The 16,211-nt window shown below is 39.2% G+C and overlaps 1 protein-coding gene across 11 annotated transcripts in view; it reads left to right on the top strand.

The window, feature by feature from the left end:
* Positions 1 to 8,141, top strand: part of MEF2C (myocyte enhancer factor 2C) — a 151,102-nt gene extending 142,961 nt beyond the window's left edge. For 9 of the 11 annotated variants that reach the window (XM_047864670.1, XM_047864704.1, XM_047864712.1 and 6 more), the window contains one exon: positions 3,401 to 8,141. In XM_047864670.1, the coding sequence (XP_047720626.1) occupies positions 3,401 to 3,722 (322 nt within the window). In that variant the 3' untranslated portion in view covers positions 3,723 to 8,141. The remainder of the gene's footprint in view (positions 1 to 3,400) is intronic. The other 2 variants (XM_047864716.1, XM_047864715.1) reach the window with 1 other exon arrangement.
* Positions 8,142 to 16,211: the final 8,070 nt, after the last annotated feature.

Raw genomic sequence — 16,211 nt, 5'->3', positions numbered from 1 at the left:
TATATTAATAAATTATATGGGGTGCCTTAATTCCTTACAGGGTTAATTAATTTAAAAAATAAGTATCTTTTTAAGCTAAAGTAGCCTCATGCTCTTGTGTGGTGAGTTCACATTCCTTTGGACAGATAACAGTGTTCAAAGTAGATACAGCCTCCAGAATGGCTTGGCTATTCCCAGCAGCCCAAGATGGTCACCACAATTCTTTCCCAAAATTAAGAGTATAAAAGGACTCTTCTGTTTTGTTGATGCAAATGCCTTTAACTCCGAAGCTGTACTTCTAACACTGTCTAGCATCTGATTTTATCGAACCAAGGCAGATAAATGGCATACATTGATTTGATGTAGGAAGCAGAGATGATTGGCCGAAGGAACTTGGCCCTCAAGGGTTAAGTGTCATTTGAATATGGAGATTTGAGAAAATGACCCTCAAATTTTTAAGTACTTTTCTCATGTCACCTATAAAAAAGAGCAACGTGTTTTCTGGAAACATTTCTTTACATCATCGTTGTTGATGTGGGTGTTTACAGACGACTTTTAAAAGGTTAGGTTAAATATAGTTCGATAGTTTAATTTCTGGGCGGAGGCAGTACAAAATTTGAACAAAACTATCCGGTTCTGTTTCACTTCTGAACAATCGTGGGGAAGGGTAGGTGTTTTCCCAGTTGGAAGGCATCTGTAATAGATGTAAACTTGCAGCAGGATTTGATATGGGCAACTTGCACATCAGGCTTCTGTCTCCCACCCACCTCTTTCTCACCCACACACATGGAGCATTTCACAATTATCTGGGCCTATAAAGATTTTGTTCTCAAGAACAAGCAGACCAACATGCTTGTATCTGAATCTAGCATGCGTACCACTAAGTGATTTTTTAATGCATTTTCTTTTCAAGATAATACTTTGGTAACAGACACTAGCCAATTACATTTCATGCTATTTGGAATCCTATACCACAGTATACTAAAGCTGAACCGAAGTTATCACGTACATTTCGTTACTGTGGGTTGAGTGTCCCCAGAACTACTCAAAATGCTTCATATATGCGTTCAGTGTCAAATGAAATGCCACCAAAAAGTAAACTTAGGGACTAGCCTATTTGTCTACGGAAGGCATAAACAATCAGTATTACATCTCTTACGGGGAAGGCCTGCAGCAGAACCCATCTGAGCCAGTTCACAATGGGAGATACAGTAAATAAGTAGGTAATGCAGCTTCCAAAAGCTGTGTTAAAGAAGCAGCATTTTGATTATACTATTTTTTGCTTAATTTTTCCAGATTAACTGCTTATACTAACTAGTCCAACTCACCGAATTTTTTTTTCTAATTGTCCATGTTTCTCTCCCTGTGAAGAAGCTATCTAAATGTCAGAGGGCAGTCAAAAGCATTTGTTGATATGCCCCTTTGTTTTCAGACTCCTAATTGACATTCATTATTAAAGAGTTGTGTGACTCTTAGTAGAAGCATTTAATTAAATTTTAGTGAAATAGTCTTTCTTATCCAGAGCCAGGAAAATTCTTTCTTCCAGAAATCAAAAGATGATTTCCTCTGACATCAAAATGAATCACTAAGTAACTTTGAATCAAGATAAAATAGTCCACCATTACAGATCCTTTTGAAATACAGGTGTCACCCCCCACTTTAATATCTTCTTGATTTGAAGATTATTTAATTAAAACTCTTAGAAAATTAATATGCTAATATCGACTGTAAAAGAAAACCTACAAGTAAATAATGACAAGTATAAACAGATGATTGAAAATCATATACACTCAATGTTGGTAACTTCATGTAAATGCTAAGACTGTTTTAATTCTAACACATAAAAGCCAGAGAAAGAAAGGCTTACTAGGGAAACAAATAATTCTCCTTTATGTTATTCTCGACATTAGCTCATCTATTAATAAGAGAAGGAAAGTAGTTCTTTGCCAGTAGGTGGTGCTTTTGTATAAAACATCACTCAAAGATAAACTCATTTTGACTAATTTTATATCTCTATACATTTTGAGCCTGAATCGCATCTCCCAAAAAGCCTGCCCCAAGTTATTCCACTTTTTCCTCTGAAACATATACCCATTTTCTCCCTGCTCATAATGACTTTTTAATGTCCTCTAATTCTCTCCATTTGAAAGTAACGTAATCACATACAGGAGTAGGTAGCCTGGCTTTCCTTTGTTTAGAATGGGCGTATCTGGATAGATTATTCTTTCCTGCAGCTCCTCCTCCTCACTAAAAAAGGTATCTGCACTCTCTTGACAACATGGGCAAGTAATGCTGACTCTAGCCATGAATGTCCGTGCAATCAGAATGTGAGAACAGTATGAGCATCTTAAAATTGATGTCGGCAATGTTCTTCTGGTTTATCCTGATCAAAGTCATTGTGATTGCTAATCTACACTAAGGGCTTAATGCTTTTCCCTCCAGAGTTTCAAGTATCTAAATTCTTCCACATTTTGGAAGATCTCCCGGAATAAATGAGGATTAAGGCATATAAACACGATAAAATCACACGAGATCCTTCTTTACAACAACCTTTCCTTAGACAAATCCAGATTCCTCAACTCATGCCAATTATAAATATGAGTGATACCCTACTAAGCACCCCAGCAGGGAGAGATTCGCAATAATAAAGTTGAAGCAGTTGTGGAAAATAGACAGCAGTTTCATCCCGTGTAACTGACAAACAATGGAGAAAGTCATACTGTTGATCAGTTTTAGTAGGGTAGGAAGTCTCAGTGTTTTTAAGCCAATAAACTGTTCTGCAGATAACTTTCAACCTCCTTCCCCTCCTTCTCTCCCCTCTTCCAATCTTTTCACCAGATACAGTTATAATTACATTTACATCATTTACAGCTATAAATGTAGCATTTTGTGCATTTATTCATTTGAAATGTGAACTTTCTTCACTTTGTCTGAAGACTATACAACTTAACGTGCATGTGCTTATTACACAGAGGGAAACATTTATATCTATAACTAGCTTTTTACAGCACACACACATTAGTAAATCAAAGGCGTCTAATTCAAAGGCTAAACACTGTATCTTAAATCTTAGCTTATATTTTGGAAGTAGTCTAGGGAGAAATTCCATGGACACAGAAAATGCTTTTTCCAGCATGTCATGTTAAGCCTTTCTGAGCCAGTCACCTGTATGTTTAGGGAGCCTGTCAGAGACTAGAGGTATGATTCATGAGGCCCAGACCAGTGAAATGCTGTAATTACTACCGTGCATCCTAAATGGCTCTGAGAAGGCAATGCCCCTAAGTGCTTCGAGCACGCTCTCCTCCCTCTGGGCATGCTCTGGTGTCTATGCGAGTCTTGAAGCTGATGTGTTATGTAATTGTGAGTTCCTGGGGGCTCCAGGCCTCCTCCATCTGTAACTGGGTTTCCTTTCCTCCTACAGAGCTTGCACTAGCACTCATTTATCTCAGAGTTCAAATCTCTCCCTGCCTTCTACTCAAAGCCTCAACATCAAGTCAGAACCTGTTTCTCCTCCTAGAGACCGTACCACCACCCCTTCGAGATACCCACAACACACGCGCCACGAGGCGGGGAGATCTCCTGTTGACAGCTTGAGCAGCTGTAGCAGTTCGTACGACGGGAGCGACCGAGAGGATCACCGGAATGAATTCCACTCCCCCATTGGACTCACCAGACCTTCGCCGGACGAAAGGGAAAGTCCCTCAGTCAAGCGCATGCGACTCTCGGAAGGATGGGCAACATGATCAGATTATTACTTAATAGTTTTTTTTTTTTTTCTTGCAGTGTGTGTGTGTGCTATACCTTAATGGGGAAGGGGGGTCGATATGCATTATATGTGCTGTGTGTGGAAAAAAAAAAGTCAGGTACTCTGTTTTGTAAAAGTACTTTTAAATTGCCTCAGTGATACAGTATAAAGATAAACAGAAATGCTGAGATAAGCTTAGCACTTGAGTTGTACAACAGAACACTTGTACAAAATAGATTTTAAGGCTAACTTCTTTTCACTGTTGTGCTCCTTTGCAAAATGTATGTTACAATAGATAGTGTCATGTTGCAGGTTCAACGTTATTTACATGTAAATAGACAAAAGGAAACATTTGCCAAAAGCGGCAGATCTTTACTGAAAGAGAGAGCAGCTGTTATGCAACATATAGAAAAATGTATAGATGTTTTGGACAGACCCGGCAAAGGGTGGCCATTGGTAAATGTTAGGAACACACCAGGTCACCTAACATCCCGAGAACGCGCTCACAAACCTGCACGCATATCATTGGCGTATGGCACTCATTAAAAAGGATCAACGACCATTAAACGAGGACCATACCTATTTAAAAAAAAAAAAAAATGTGGAGTTTGAGGGCTAACGTATTTAATTAAATAAATAAATAAATCTGGGTCTGCATCTCTTATTAAATAAAAATATAAAAATATGTACATTACATTTTGCTTATTTTCATATAAAAGGTAAGACAGAGTTTGCAAAGCATTTGTGGCTTTTTGTAGTTTACTTAAGCCAAAATGTGTTTTTTCCCCCTTGATAGCTTCGCTAATATTTTAAACAGTCCTGTAAAAAACCAAAAAGGACTTTTTGTATAGAAAGCACTACCCTAAGCCATGAGGAACTCCATGCTTTGCTAACCAAGATAACTGTTTTCTCTTTGTAGAAGTTTTGTTTTTGAAATGTGTATTTCTAATTATATAAAATATTAAGAATCTTTTAAAAAATCTGTGAAATTAACATGCTTGTGTATAGCTTTCTAATATATATAATATTATGGTAATAGCAGAAGTTTTGTTATCTTAATAGCGGGAGGGGGGTATATTTGTGCAGTTGCACATTTGAGTAACTATTTTCTTTCTGTTTTCTTTTACTCTGCATACATTTTATAAGTTCAAGGTCAGCTGTCAAAAGGATAACCTGTGGGATTAGAACATATCACGTTGCAACACCCTAAATTGTTTTTAATACATTACCAATCTTTTGGGTCAACTGACATCCATTGTATATACTAATGAGTTTCTTTCATGCTATTTTTTGTTTTGTTTTTGCATTATTATCAAATGCAGGGCCCCTTTCTGATCTCACCATTTCACCATGCATCTTGGAATTCAGTAAGTGCGTACCCTAACTTGCCCGTATCCTAAATTATCTGGTTGGTTTTCAGCCTAGAATTTGATACACTTTTTAGAAATATGCCCAGAATAGAGAAGCTATGTTGGGGCACATGTCCTGCAAATATGGCCCTAGAAACAAGTGATATGGCGTTTACTCAACGCATAAGTTATAAATTCCCACAGAAGAAAAATGTGAAAGACTGGGTGCTAGACAAGAAGGAAGCAGGTAAAGGGATAGTTGCTTTGTCATCCGTTTTTAATTATTTTAACTGACCCTCAACAATCTTGTCAGCAATATAGGACTGTTGAACAATCCCGGTGTGTCAGGACCCCCAAATGTCACTTCTGCATAAAGCATGTATGTCATCTATTTTTTCTTCAATAAAGAGATTTAATAGCCATTTCGAGAAATCCCATTAAAGAACCTCTCTATGTCCCTTTTTTTAAATTTTACAAGAAATAATGATGACTCTTGTCTGATATTCGTCTATAAGGGATTAATTTTCAGACCCTTTAAAAAGTGAGTGCCATAAACAAAAAAAAGTTGATATATATTGTTTAAAAGAGATTTCAATCCAGGAATGATTTTCCTTCTCTTGGAATGTGAAGATCTGTCGATTCATCTCCAATCATGCGCATTGACATACACAGCCACGAAGATCCAGACAGGAAGAGCGACACTGCTATAGCACGTGTAGGACATTTCTTATCCATTCTTTTCTTTCACTTGCATAGTTGCTGTGTGTTTCTCACTATAAAAGGCTGCCGCTGGGTGGCAAAAGCCAAGAGACCTTACTAACTAGGCTGTATTTTCTTAACTTGATCTGAAATCCACAATTAGACCACAGTGCACCTTCGGTGGTATCCATATAGGATGCCAGCCTGCCTTGTACTAATGTTTTATATACTGAAAACAAACAAAAAAATCTGTCAACCTTTTCCTATATCCCACTACTCCAGGTATCCATGGAACATGAAAGAAAAACATTTACGCAGAGGAAAAACAGAAAATCATCCCTGAACATAAAACAGACACACACAAACACACACACACACGCAAACACACACATTGACACATGGGAGGAAAAACTAAGAAAGTCATTTTCCTCACCATATACTTGATCCCATCCTTACAACCATCCTTGTAACTTGATGTATATAAAATATGCAAACATGTCACAAATGTTGTTGTCATTTCAAAACACTTTACCAATATCAGCAGAGATTTACCAGTGGGTGGGAAAGGGTCATTATGTGAAAATACGAAAAAATAGCCATATTAATTTTTTACCTGCAATTTGCCTCCGCAACAAAGGAAAAGTGAATTTATAATGCTGAACAGAGAGTAAGCTAAAGTACCAGCAGAAGCCTTGGCTATTTATAGCAGATCTGACAATAGTTTTATAAGAACATGAAAAGAACAGAATCACTTGAAAACGGATGCCAGTCATCTCTTGTTCCCACTACTGAATTCATATAAAGTGGTAGCAAGATAGCAAAGGGATAATCTGAGAATTTTTTTAAGACGACTTAATGAGAAGAAGCACAATTTTTATTGTGATGAGTCACTTTCTGTAAACAATCACTGTCTATCTTTACCCTTCTACCTTATCTGTAATTTACCATTTATTGTATTTGCAAAGCTAGTATGGTTTTGGGTTTTTATCACAGTAAATCCTTTGTATTCAGGAGTCTAGGGCAGAGCCCTGAGGGAGTGTTATTTTACATACCCCATCCTAGGGTAACATTTTAGGCAACATTCTTCATTGCGAGCAAAAGAACCATAAACAGCGTTTTACACAGCTACAAATATTGTTATAGCTAATCCTATTTTCAAAGATTTTTGGTAATATTAAGCTTCAGTACTGGTAACACATGCAAGATACGCAAGCTGCACCACCTGTATATTGTATGCATTGGTGAGTGGAAGGCTGTTCATTTCAACCTTTTTTAAAATTGTGTTTTTTAGTAAAATGGCTTATTTTTTCCCAAAGGTGGAATTTAGCATTTTATAATGATGAATATGAAGATACCTGTCATCCTCAGATCGTTTTCAGGGTGACTAAAACAAAAAAGTTCCAATACACTTTTTAAAAGAATGTCTGCCCTCTCACACTTTGATGTGTTTGTTTTTCTTACATGCCCATCTTTGAATTTAGAGATAGCATTTTTTTTTGCCCCTTATCATGAGCTTTTGTTTGTTTTTCCGGAGGGTAAATGTTTTGTATTTTCTTTCTTTAAAAAAAAGTTTTTTTTTTTTAAAGAAGCAGCCACTTGAACCCTCAATAAAGGCTGTTGCCTAAGCATGGCATACTTCATCTGTTCCCATTTGTGCCATCTGCTGTGATGTCACTTACATGGCGTTAATTTCCTGCCACTACAGATCTTTTGAAGATTGATGGAATACTGGTGTCTGTTAGAACACTTCAGACTACAGATGTAATTAAAGGCTTTTCTTAATATGTTTTTAACCAAAGATGTGGAGCAATCCAAGCCACAGATCTTCTACATTCAATTTGTCCATTTGGGTTATTTTCATAATCGGGTATTGCATTTTGCCTTCCCTATTCATACCTCAAATTGATTCATACCTCAGTTGAATTCAGAGAGGTCGGCTAAGTGACAGATTCTGTTGTGGTGTGAACGCAGTACCAAGTGTTCTCGCGGAGCAAAGTAGACCTGGGTCACTGTAGGCATAGGACTTGGATTGCTTCAGATGGTTTGCTGTATCATTTTTCTTCTTTTTCTTTTCCTGGGGACTTGTTTCCATTACATGACAGTAATTAAAATAGCTTGTAAATGAGGGCATACAAGCATTTGCAACAAATATTCAAATAGAGGCTCACAGCGGCATAAGCTGGACTTTGTCGCCACTAGATGACAAGATGTTATAACTAAGTTAAACCACATCTGTGTATCTCAAGGGACTTAATTCAGCTGTCTGTAGTGAATAAAAGTGGGGAATTTTCAAAAGTTTCTCCTGCTGGAAATAAGGTATAATTTGTATTTTGCAGACAATTCAGTAAAGTTACTGGCTTTCTTAGTGATGCAGTGTCCGTGGTGCGTTTTTTTAATCAACGTTTTGCTGTTTAAATTTATTCCACTTAATCATGTTTCTTAAAAAGCAGCTTCTCCCACAAGTGCAAGTGAGCATTCTGAGTTTTCGGCTCAAAATACTTAAAAAAAGGGGGGAAAAGGATGTAAACTGGATCACCTTTCTTGGAGTGATATTTGTACTCAGCCAGTGTGAGAAGTTCAAGGTTCTTACCAAGGGGTTCCACTTCTTTATCACGATCTTGAATAACTTGCCTCAACACAGAGAATTTTCCAAAAGTCATTCTGAGAAGCACTGCCACGACAAGTTAAATTATTTTTTAGGGGCGCCTGGGTAGCGCAGTCGGTTAAGCGTCCGACTTCAGCCAGGTCACGATCTCGCAGTCCGTGAGTTCGAGCCCCGCATCAGGCTCTGGGCTGATGGCTCAGAGCCTGGAGCCTGTTTCCGATTCTGTGTCTCCCTCTCTCTCTGCCCCTCCCCCGTTCATGCTCTGTCTCTCTCTGTCCCCAAAATGAATAAACGTTGAAAAAAAAATTTAAAAAAAAAATTATTTTTTAAACTAAAATGTGTAGGAAGCATTTTCAGACTCATTTATTTTTTTCATCGAAATAGTTTCTTTACCCAAAACAAAACAAAAACGGGAAAGCATAGACTTTTATCTAAATACTTGAAAAAACTAGTAAATTCATACATTTTTAGAAACTAAAAAATCTATTACCAAAATTCAATAATAATTGCTAAAGGGAATGTCTTTAGAGACACCAACGTAAAGACTAATGTCAGAACTGAAAAGGGAAACAAGAAGGCACTGGCCAGCCACCTGGAGAACTTGGACTATTGCGCTGACAGTCATTCCCACTCTGCTGGAAAAAGAATGCAGCTTGGGGAAACATTACATGTGGCTTGAAGATAGCAGTGCTTTTCTGTCTATTCTTTTTATTTGTTGTTGGCAAACGTTTATTATGTGCAGTTCACGTAGTGCGTTCTAGGATGAATGAAGATGTAGCCCTTGCTCTTAAGAAACTTACAAACTAATGGGAGATTAAAAGATTAGTGGCATGTAGAAACCGCTCTCAGAGACTTCTGCAAAGTGCTAGGAAGGAACCACTTGAGTCATCTTTGGAGCAGAGCAGAGCATGAACACTTCTTAATTTGCCGAGCAGAGACAGGCTTAGACTTGTCTTTGGGGGTGGGTAGGAGGGAGAAAGGCCCAGATGGATGAGGGCAGGACTGACTTGTGGACATGTGACTCTGCAGTCACACATGACACTACACTTAGTTTCATGTTCTACTGTCACCATCTTGACAATTTCTTTTTTATGTTTATGTACTTGGGGGTGGGGGGGTGGGGCAGAGGGAGAGGAAGAGAGAGGAATTCCAAGCAGGCTCCAGGCTGTCAGTGCAGAGCCCAACGTGGGGCTCAAACTCATGAACCGTGAGATCATGACCTGAGCTGAAATTAAGGGTTGGACACAACCAGGCACCCCCATCATCTTGATAATTTCATCTTTGAACCTGTGTTTTGTAAGTGAAGTTTGATTGTGCGTGTACAGAGGAGCTACACAGAAAAAAGTGCAAAGCTTTGATTTTAGTGACTTCAGGGGCACCTTTTTGCTGCTCTTTTGAAAAAAGGACATTTTCTTGTCACACTGAGTCCCACAAATTATGGCTCTGGATGAGGGCATTCTACAAGGAGGAAAATAGGTATACAGGCACAGAGATGAGAAAACAAGAGAAAAATGGACAGGAATGGTGGCCTATCCTGTTTAAATAAAGTATAGCCATGTATAGGTGTTGGAGGAGGTCATCAAGAGGACATGACTGCCAGTTGACCTGCAGGTTGGACCCGGGCATTTGGAGCCTCCTCACCCTCACCCCTGTCCTTAGAAGTACACTCCCTGTCCCTCAACCAATCCCACAGTAGGAGCCATTTTCAAGGATACAGCCTACAGCCTGGAGAAAGCAATGTGTTGTTGAGACCCACTGGATGGTATACATGACTGCACCCAGTTAAGTCCTCTATATAGACTCTTAAGAATCTGGCAGGCTGGTGTGGAGATGTACTAGTCTTGGAGCCACCAAAGACCAGACTCACACTTAAATTCCCTTCCATAAACCTGCCACCTACCAGTCTGGAGTCATCTGCCTCTTTCTTCAGTCTCTTCTTACCTGTGTGTATGGAAACCAGTTTCAGATGGCACCCAGGAAGGTCCCAAGGTTTCAAACCAACAGCAAAGGAACAATAAGAGATAAGACTGGAAGAGTTGGTTGGGATCTGATTATATAATTGCAAGTGAAGAAGTCTGGAGTTTGAGCTGTCAAAATTCAGCAAAAGATTATATTAATAATGGTAGGAGTGATGATACAAATTGTTAGCATTTACAGTTTTGAGCTTAAATAATTAGGATCATAGTAATGTCTAGATAGGAAATGGAGAGGTCACTGCTGTGTGAGGAAGGTAATTAATTCACTTTTCAGCATGTTGGGCTTGACTTCTATCCAAGTAGAGTATGAGCATGTTGTAAATGTAGGCTTGAACTCAGGATACCATTTGATGTTGAAGATAAAGTTTTGGATGTTCCTGACAGAGAAGTAATAATAGTGAACACCATGACCGTGAAATGAACTTGTCAAGGGGAAGGTCATGGGTGAGTGAAAAAGTAGATTTAGAAAACAGTGTTGAAGAGGGCAGACCTAGAGAAGAAAGGACCCGTGAAGAAGTCAAGGGGCTTTTAGACAGAAGGAAATCCAAAGTGTGCTGTCAAGGTAAGAGGTTCCAAGGTAAAAAAAAAAAAAAAAAAAAATTCAACAGTGTCAAATGTTTTATTGAAGTCACAAAGGAGGAGATTGGAGGAAGGGACTTTTTCTGTGGGTGTTATCTGAGAATCATTTCAGTAAAAGGGTGTGGCAGAAAGAGGTTGTCTAGCAGATGTTGTGAAATTTCAGGCAGCAGGTGTGAACAAACCTTTCACAATGTTTGTGATTAAAAGAAGAGTGCTGGTGTGAGGGGCCAGCAGAGTCAAGGATAAAGGGAAAGGTGGTTAAAAGACCAGGTAGTCCCTGAGCATGTTTATGGGTCAGGAAAGACCTAAGGGAGCAGAACACAGACGTGAACCATCGTAACCAAAGGGCAGACAATTACATTTTGTGCCCCTCGGCCCCATTCCTATGCGGTTCTTTCATTTCAGTGATGTTTGGGAGTCTGATTAGAGTTCTTGAATCTAGTAAAGGAAAATTATTCAGGCAGAGTGTCTGAGTTTTCATTTTGTGAATTAAGTCCTTCTTCCATTTTGTTTGCCTATTCCTAAGGCATCTTTCCGGTACATTACCCTTACCGATCAACTACTAAACAAGATTCAGATGAAAGAGGAAAGCCAAGTTTGCTCCCCTACTGTTGTCTCCCTTGGATTCCCACTGTTCTTATTTCCTGAGAGAAAATGTCTCTATCAGCAAAAATAAAGCTATTCCCTTAACCTCTCCTCTCCCAGGCAGAGGTTACAGTTAGAAAAACACATGGGAAATGTTCAGTTTCTGGCCCTAGAGCGGTATTTCCTGGTTTTTGAGGGCCAGCTCCATCACATTCAGTCTTGACCAGCTCAGAATTAGAGAAGAATCTCTAGTCCTGAAATTCTCATGTCTAGCAGCCAACTTCTACTGTAGGCCAAATGGAGATGACAATCACCCTTTGACTCTGGTAACTCATGCAAGGGCTGGGCTGAAAGGAAGGAAACATGAACTACCAGGAGGACAATTCCACACTGAGCAGAAAGTACTTTAAAAAGTACTTTACCCAACACTCTACCATTAGAAATGTGGGATCCATATGAGTTCTCATGCCCCGCCTCCCCTCCATGAAAACAGCACCAATGCCCTGAAGGTTGGAATGGCCCAGGGAACCTGAGAAAACAGAAGCTGAAGCTGGTGTGTGAGGGAAGGCAAGATGCTAACATACATCGAGTTCCTTTCTGCAATGGGCTTGACCTACATTATCTACCTGCTCAATGACACTGGATGCAGTTTTTCCAGAGGTCATCCAGTCTCCCGGTTGCAAATCAGCCCAACTTTATCCCTCCCAAGTAAAGAAACATTTGTCAAGTTATCTAAGTATCGATTTTGTCACCTATCACTAAACTCACAGGGTTGCTCCGAAGCCCAGTTAAGATGTGTATAGTTGCTAACCACTAAAAATATCAGATCTCTACTCCCCCACAAGTTACTCAAAATAAACATGACTCTGCTCTCTAAAATAATGGTAAAAGAAGGCAACAAAGTTCTGATTTTTCCTATGATGACTACAATGTGCTTTTTTATTTCTTAGCAATTATCACATTCTTTCCCAAAAGACAGTGTGGTGTGCTCCCGCTTTGCTGATGCCCAAAGCACATTTTCTCCTTACAAAGAAAGCTGTGCTTGGAGCACCTGGGTGGCTCAATTGGTTAAGCATCTGACTTTGGCTCAGGTCATGATCTCACTGCTCCTGAGTTGGAGCCCCACATCGGGCTCTGTGCTGACAGCCCAGAGCCTGGAGCCTGCTTCAGATTCTGTGTCTCCCTCTCTCTCTGCCCCTCCCCTGCTCATGCTCTCTCTCTCTCTCTCTCTCTCTCTCTCTCTGTCTCTCTCAAAAGTAAATAAACATTTAAAACAAAAAACAAAAACAAAGAAAGCTGTGCTTTGCAGTATTCATCCTAAAGCTTCTCACTAATGGTGCTAAGTATATCAACACAGAGAAACTTTTCTAGAAGCAGTAGTTACAGTAAGAGACCATATCCTCAAGCATTTATTCCATAAATATTTGATATGGTATGTAGTTGCTTCTCTTTATAAAAGAGAGTGCTTCTCAGATTGGCAAACCTATTTGTATGCAAAAGTTTATATGTGTAGTATTTATGATTAAAACATTGAGAAGGTGCCCATTCATAAAGGAATGTTTAAAAATCTTGGGGTGCCTGGGTGGCTCAGTCGGTTAAGCATCCGACTTCGGCTGAGGTCACGATCTCATGGTCCGTGAGTTCGAGCCCCGCCTCGGGCTCTGTGCTGACAGCTCAGGGCCTGGAGCCTGCTTTGGATTCTGTGTCTCCCTGTCTCTCTCTGCTCCTCCCCCATTCATGCTCTGTCTCTCTCTGTCTCAAAAATAAATAAACATTTAAATTTTTCTTTAACGTTTATTCATTTTCGAGACAGAGAGAGACAGAGCATGAATGGGGGAAGGTCAGAGAGAGAGGGAGACAAAGAATCCGAAACAGGCTCCAGGCTCTGAGCAGTCAGCACAGAGGCCGACGCAGGACTCGAACCCAAGGACCGCGAGATCGTGACCTGAGCCGAAGTCGGACGCCCAACCGACTGAGCCACCCAGGCACCCCTAAATAAACATTTAAAAAAAATTTTTTTTTTAAATAAAAATCTTGTGATGCATAGACACAATGAAATACTATGCAACAGTATAAAAGAAACAAAACAGAACACAACAAAACACCCTCTACATCCTGATATGGAAATTTTCCAAATATATTTTGAGATAAAAAAGCAATAATGAAAAAGTGTATATAGTATGCTATCTTTCTGGTAAAAATATGGGAAGCAAAAACAGTGTTTTTGTGTCTTGTGTAAAGAAACACTGGAAGCATACACAAAGAAACCAACAAAGGTACCAAAATAACAAGGGGTTGGGAAGAGGGGCCAATAAGATGGAAGCAAGACTTAACAGAATATACCTATTAATATTGTTTTGATTCTTGAACTATATGGATTTGCTTACTTATTGAGAAGAAGAAAAGTTTTAGCAGAGAAGAAAAGGCCTCCAAACAAATAGAAATGCCACATAGAACAGACTTTTAGAAATCTCTCCTAAAAAGGCCTTTGGGAAATGCTAGCACGTAGAGCAAACCTCGGGACTGGTGAGATTGCCTTGAGGATTCTTCAGCTGTCACTTTCTGCTGGATGACAAGAATGAAACCTTAGAGTTAGGACTTCACTTCTCCAGTTGACCACACTGGCCAGGAAAAAGCCTTACTAAAGCAAACAGTCTCCTGTGGTTAAATCGCAAATATTCTTTTCTTAGAATATTTCCATTTTCTTTGCCATTTTCCAAGTCATTACCTACCTCTATTTTAATTTGTTCCATAATATTTAACTTACTCTGCCTAATCAGAATATGTATATCCTATCTAGCCACCTAATTTTAAGACTGCAAAAATCAGAAGACTTTGGTTGGATTTCCATTGAACTGACAGCTGCCTCATTCATTGTCAGTATACACTGTCCCCACATGTAAACAATTCAGCTAGAGTACTAGAACACACAAAACGTGTCATCCTAACCAACTTCTGCATCCATAACAACCAGCTGAAATAGCATGGATATTATGTGATTTTCTAATTCATCAGCTCGATTTCCAAGTAAGATTTAGAAGGCTCAAAATAATATAACTTTTTCACAATTCCCTACCTTCTTTTTCTCTGCATTTGCTATCTTGGTTTATGTTCTTTGCGTGCATAAAACTCTACCATTAAAACATGTTAAATAAACGATTTGGCCAAGTCAAAAAACACATCCCCTACTTCAGAGTTCTACTGACAACAAAGGGTAAGACTTTCTACTACCTCTCCCCCTGAAGTCTCAATGAGTGATGTCTTAACTTTGAGTCCTTTGAGTTCAGTTATTAAGAAAGGATTCAGAAGAATGGTTTACTTCATCTACACGGTGCAGCCTCTCCAGGATTCTCTTTAAAGATACTGACAACCACATGAGAACATATACAACAGCCCTTTTAAGTTCACCTACCTTGATAAAGCCCAGTTTTCTTCTGCCTTTAACAATGTGTTTTGTAAAATCTGGGAATAGAAAAGAAAGTTACTGTGAAATACAGAATCAAGAAATATGAGATAAAATGCACTGAATGTCTGCATTAAGAAATTTTTACATGACTAGTTATTAGATAAACCAGAATGCAATCAATGTTGGTGCTAATTGTAATAATTATTAAAACATCACTCATTAAAATGTGTGCAAAGATTATATTGAGCACAAAAGAGAGCATGTTGTATAATTCTATTTATACTGCACCATGAGAACAGAAAGAACTCATGTACAGTAAGAGAAATCAGAACAGCAGTTGACTGTGGAGGTAGAGATTGACTGAAGAGGCAATATCACTGGGGTGATAGAAATGCTGTATATCTTGATTGGAATACTTTGTCAAAATTCATCTCCTTGCACATTTAAGATCTGTGCAAAAAAAAATTTGTGCATTCTATTCTATGAATTTTACCTCAATTTTTAAAAACTCCTCATGTGAGGGACACCTGGGTGGCTCAGTTGGTTAAGCGTCCAACGTCAGCTCAGGTCATGATCCCACATTTCGTGAGTGTGAGCCCTGCATCAGCCTCTCTCTTGTCAGTGCAGAGCCCGCTTCGGATCTTGTGGGTCCCTCTCTCTCCGCCCCTCCCCTGCTCTCTTTCTCAAAAATAAACATTTAAAAAAAATGCTATGTGAAGAGAAATCTCTAACTCAGAATACGATGTGGGAAAGAGTAGTAAGAGAAGTCACCCCACAGTGCCTCCTATTGAGGTGTAGTGGGGCCTCCTTCACTACAGATAACCCTCACACTTCCATCAAGCCTCAGTTCAAACCAAGATGAGCTGGTCAAAATTGTTTATTCTCTTAAGTACCTTCAGCACACACCCCCCCGCCCCCCCCACCCCTCCCCCCACCCCCGTCCCGGTGACAGTCGTTGACAAAGATTCACAATGTTCCTAGATAAAGGGAGATAAGCTTCAGTTCAGTCAAGACCAAATGATCACAAATGCTAGAGGAGTCAGGGTAAATTAATATGATTACACTGTGACTGATGATGTAATACAACAGTGCACATCAAATAAATTGACTCCTTCAAGGATGAAGGCATTATGTATTCCAGACTATTAAAGGACTTGACTCTTTTGCTGTCCAGGGTCTTTATACCACATTCTTACCAAGTGTTGCTCGATATAATGTTAAACCTCAGAAAAGAGAGTAAGAAAGCTGGGATGTTTACCTTCTGTCTCTAGACTGTCCAAAAAGAGAC

The sequence above is a fragment of the Prionailurus viverrinus genome, chromosome A1, assembly GCF_022837055.1.
Source record: "Prionailurus viverrinus isolate Anna chromosome A1, UM_Priviv_1.0, whole genome shotgun sequence".
Taxonomy (NCBI): domain Eukaryota; kingdom Metazoa; phylum Chordata; class Mammalia; order Carnivora; family Felidae; genus Prionailurus; species Prionailurus viverrinus.
Note: the sequence above shows the minus strand (reverse complement) of the source record. Positions and strands in the feature narration are given on the sequence as shown.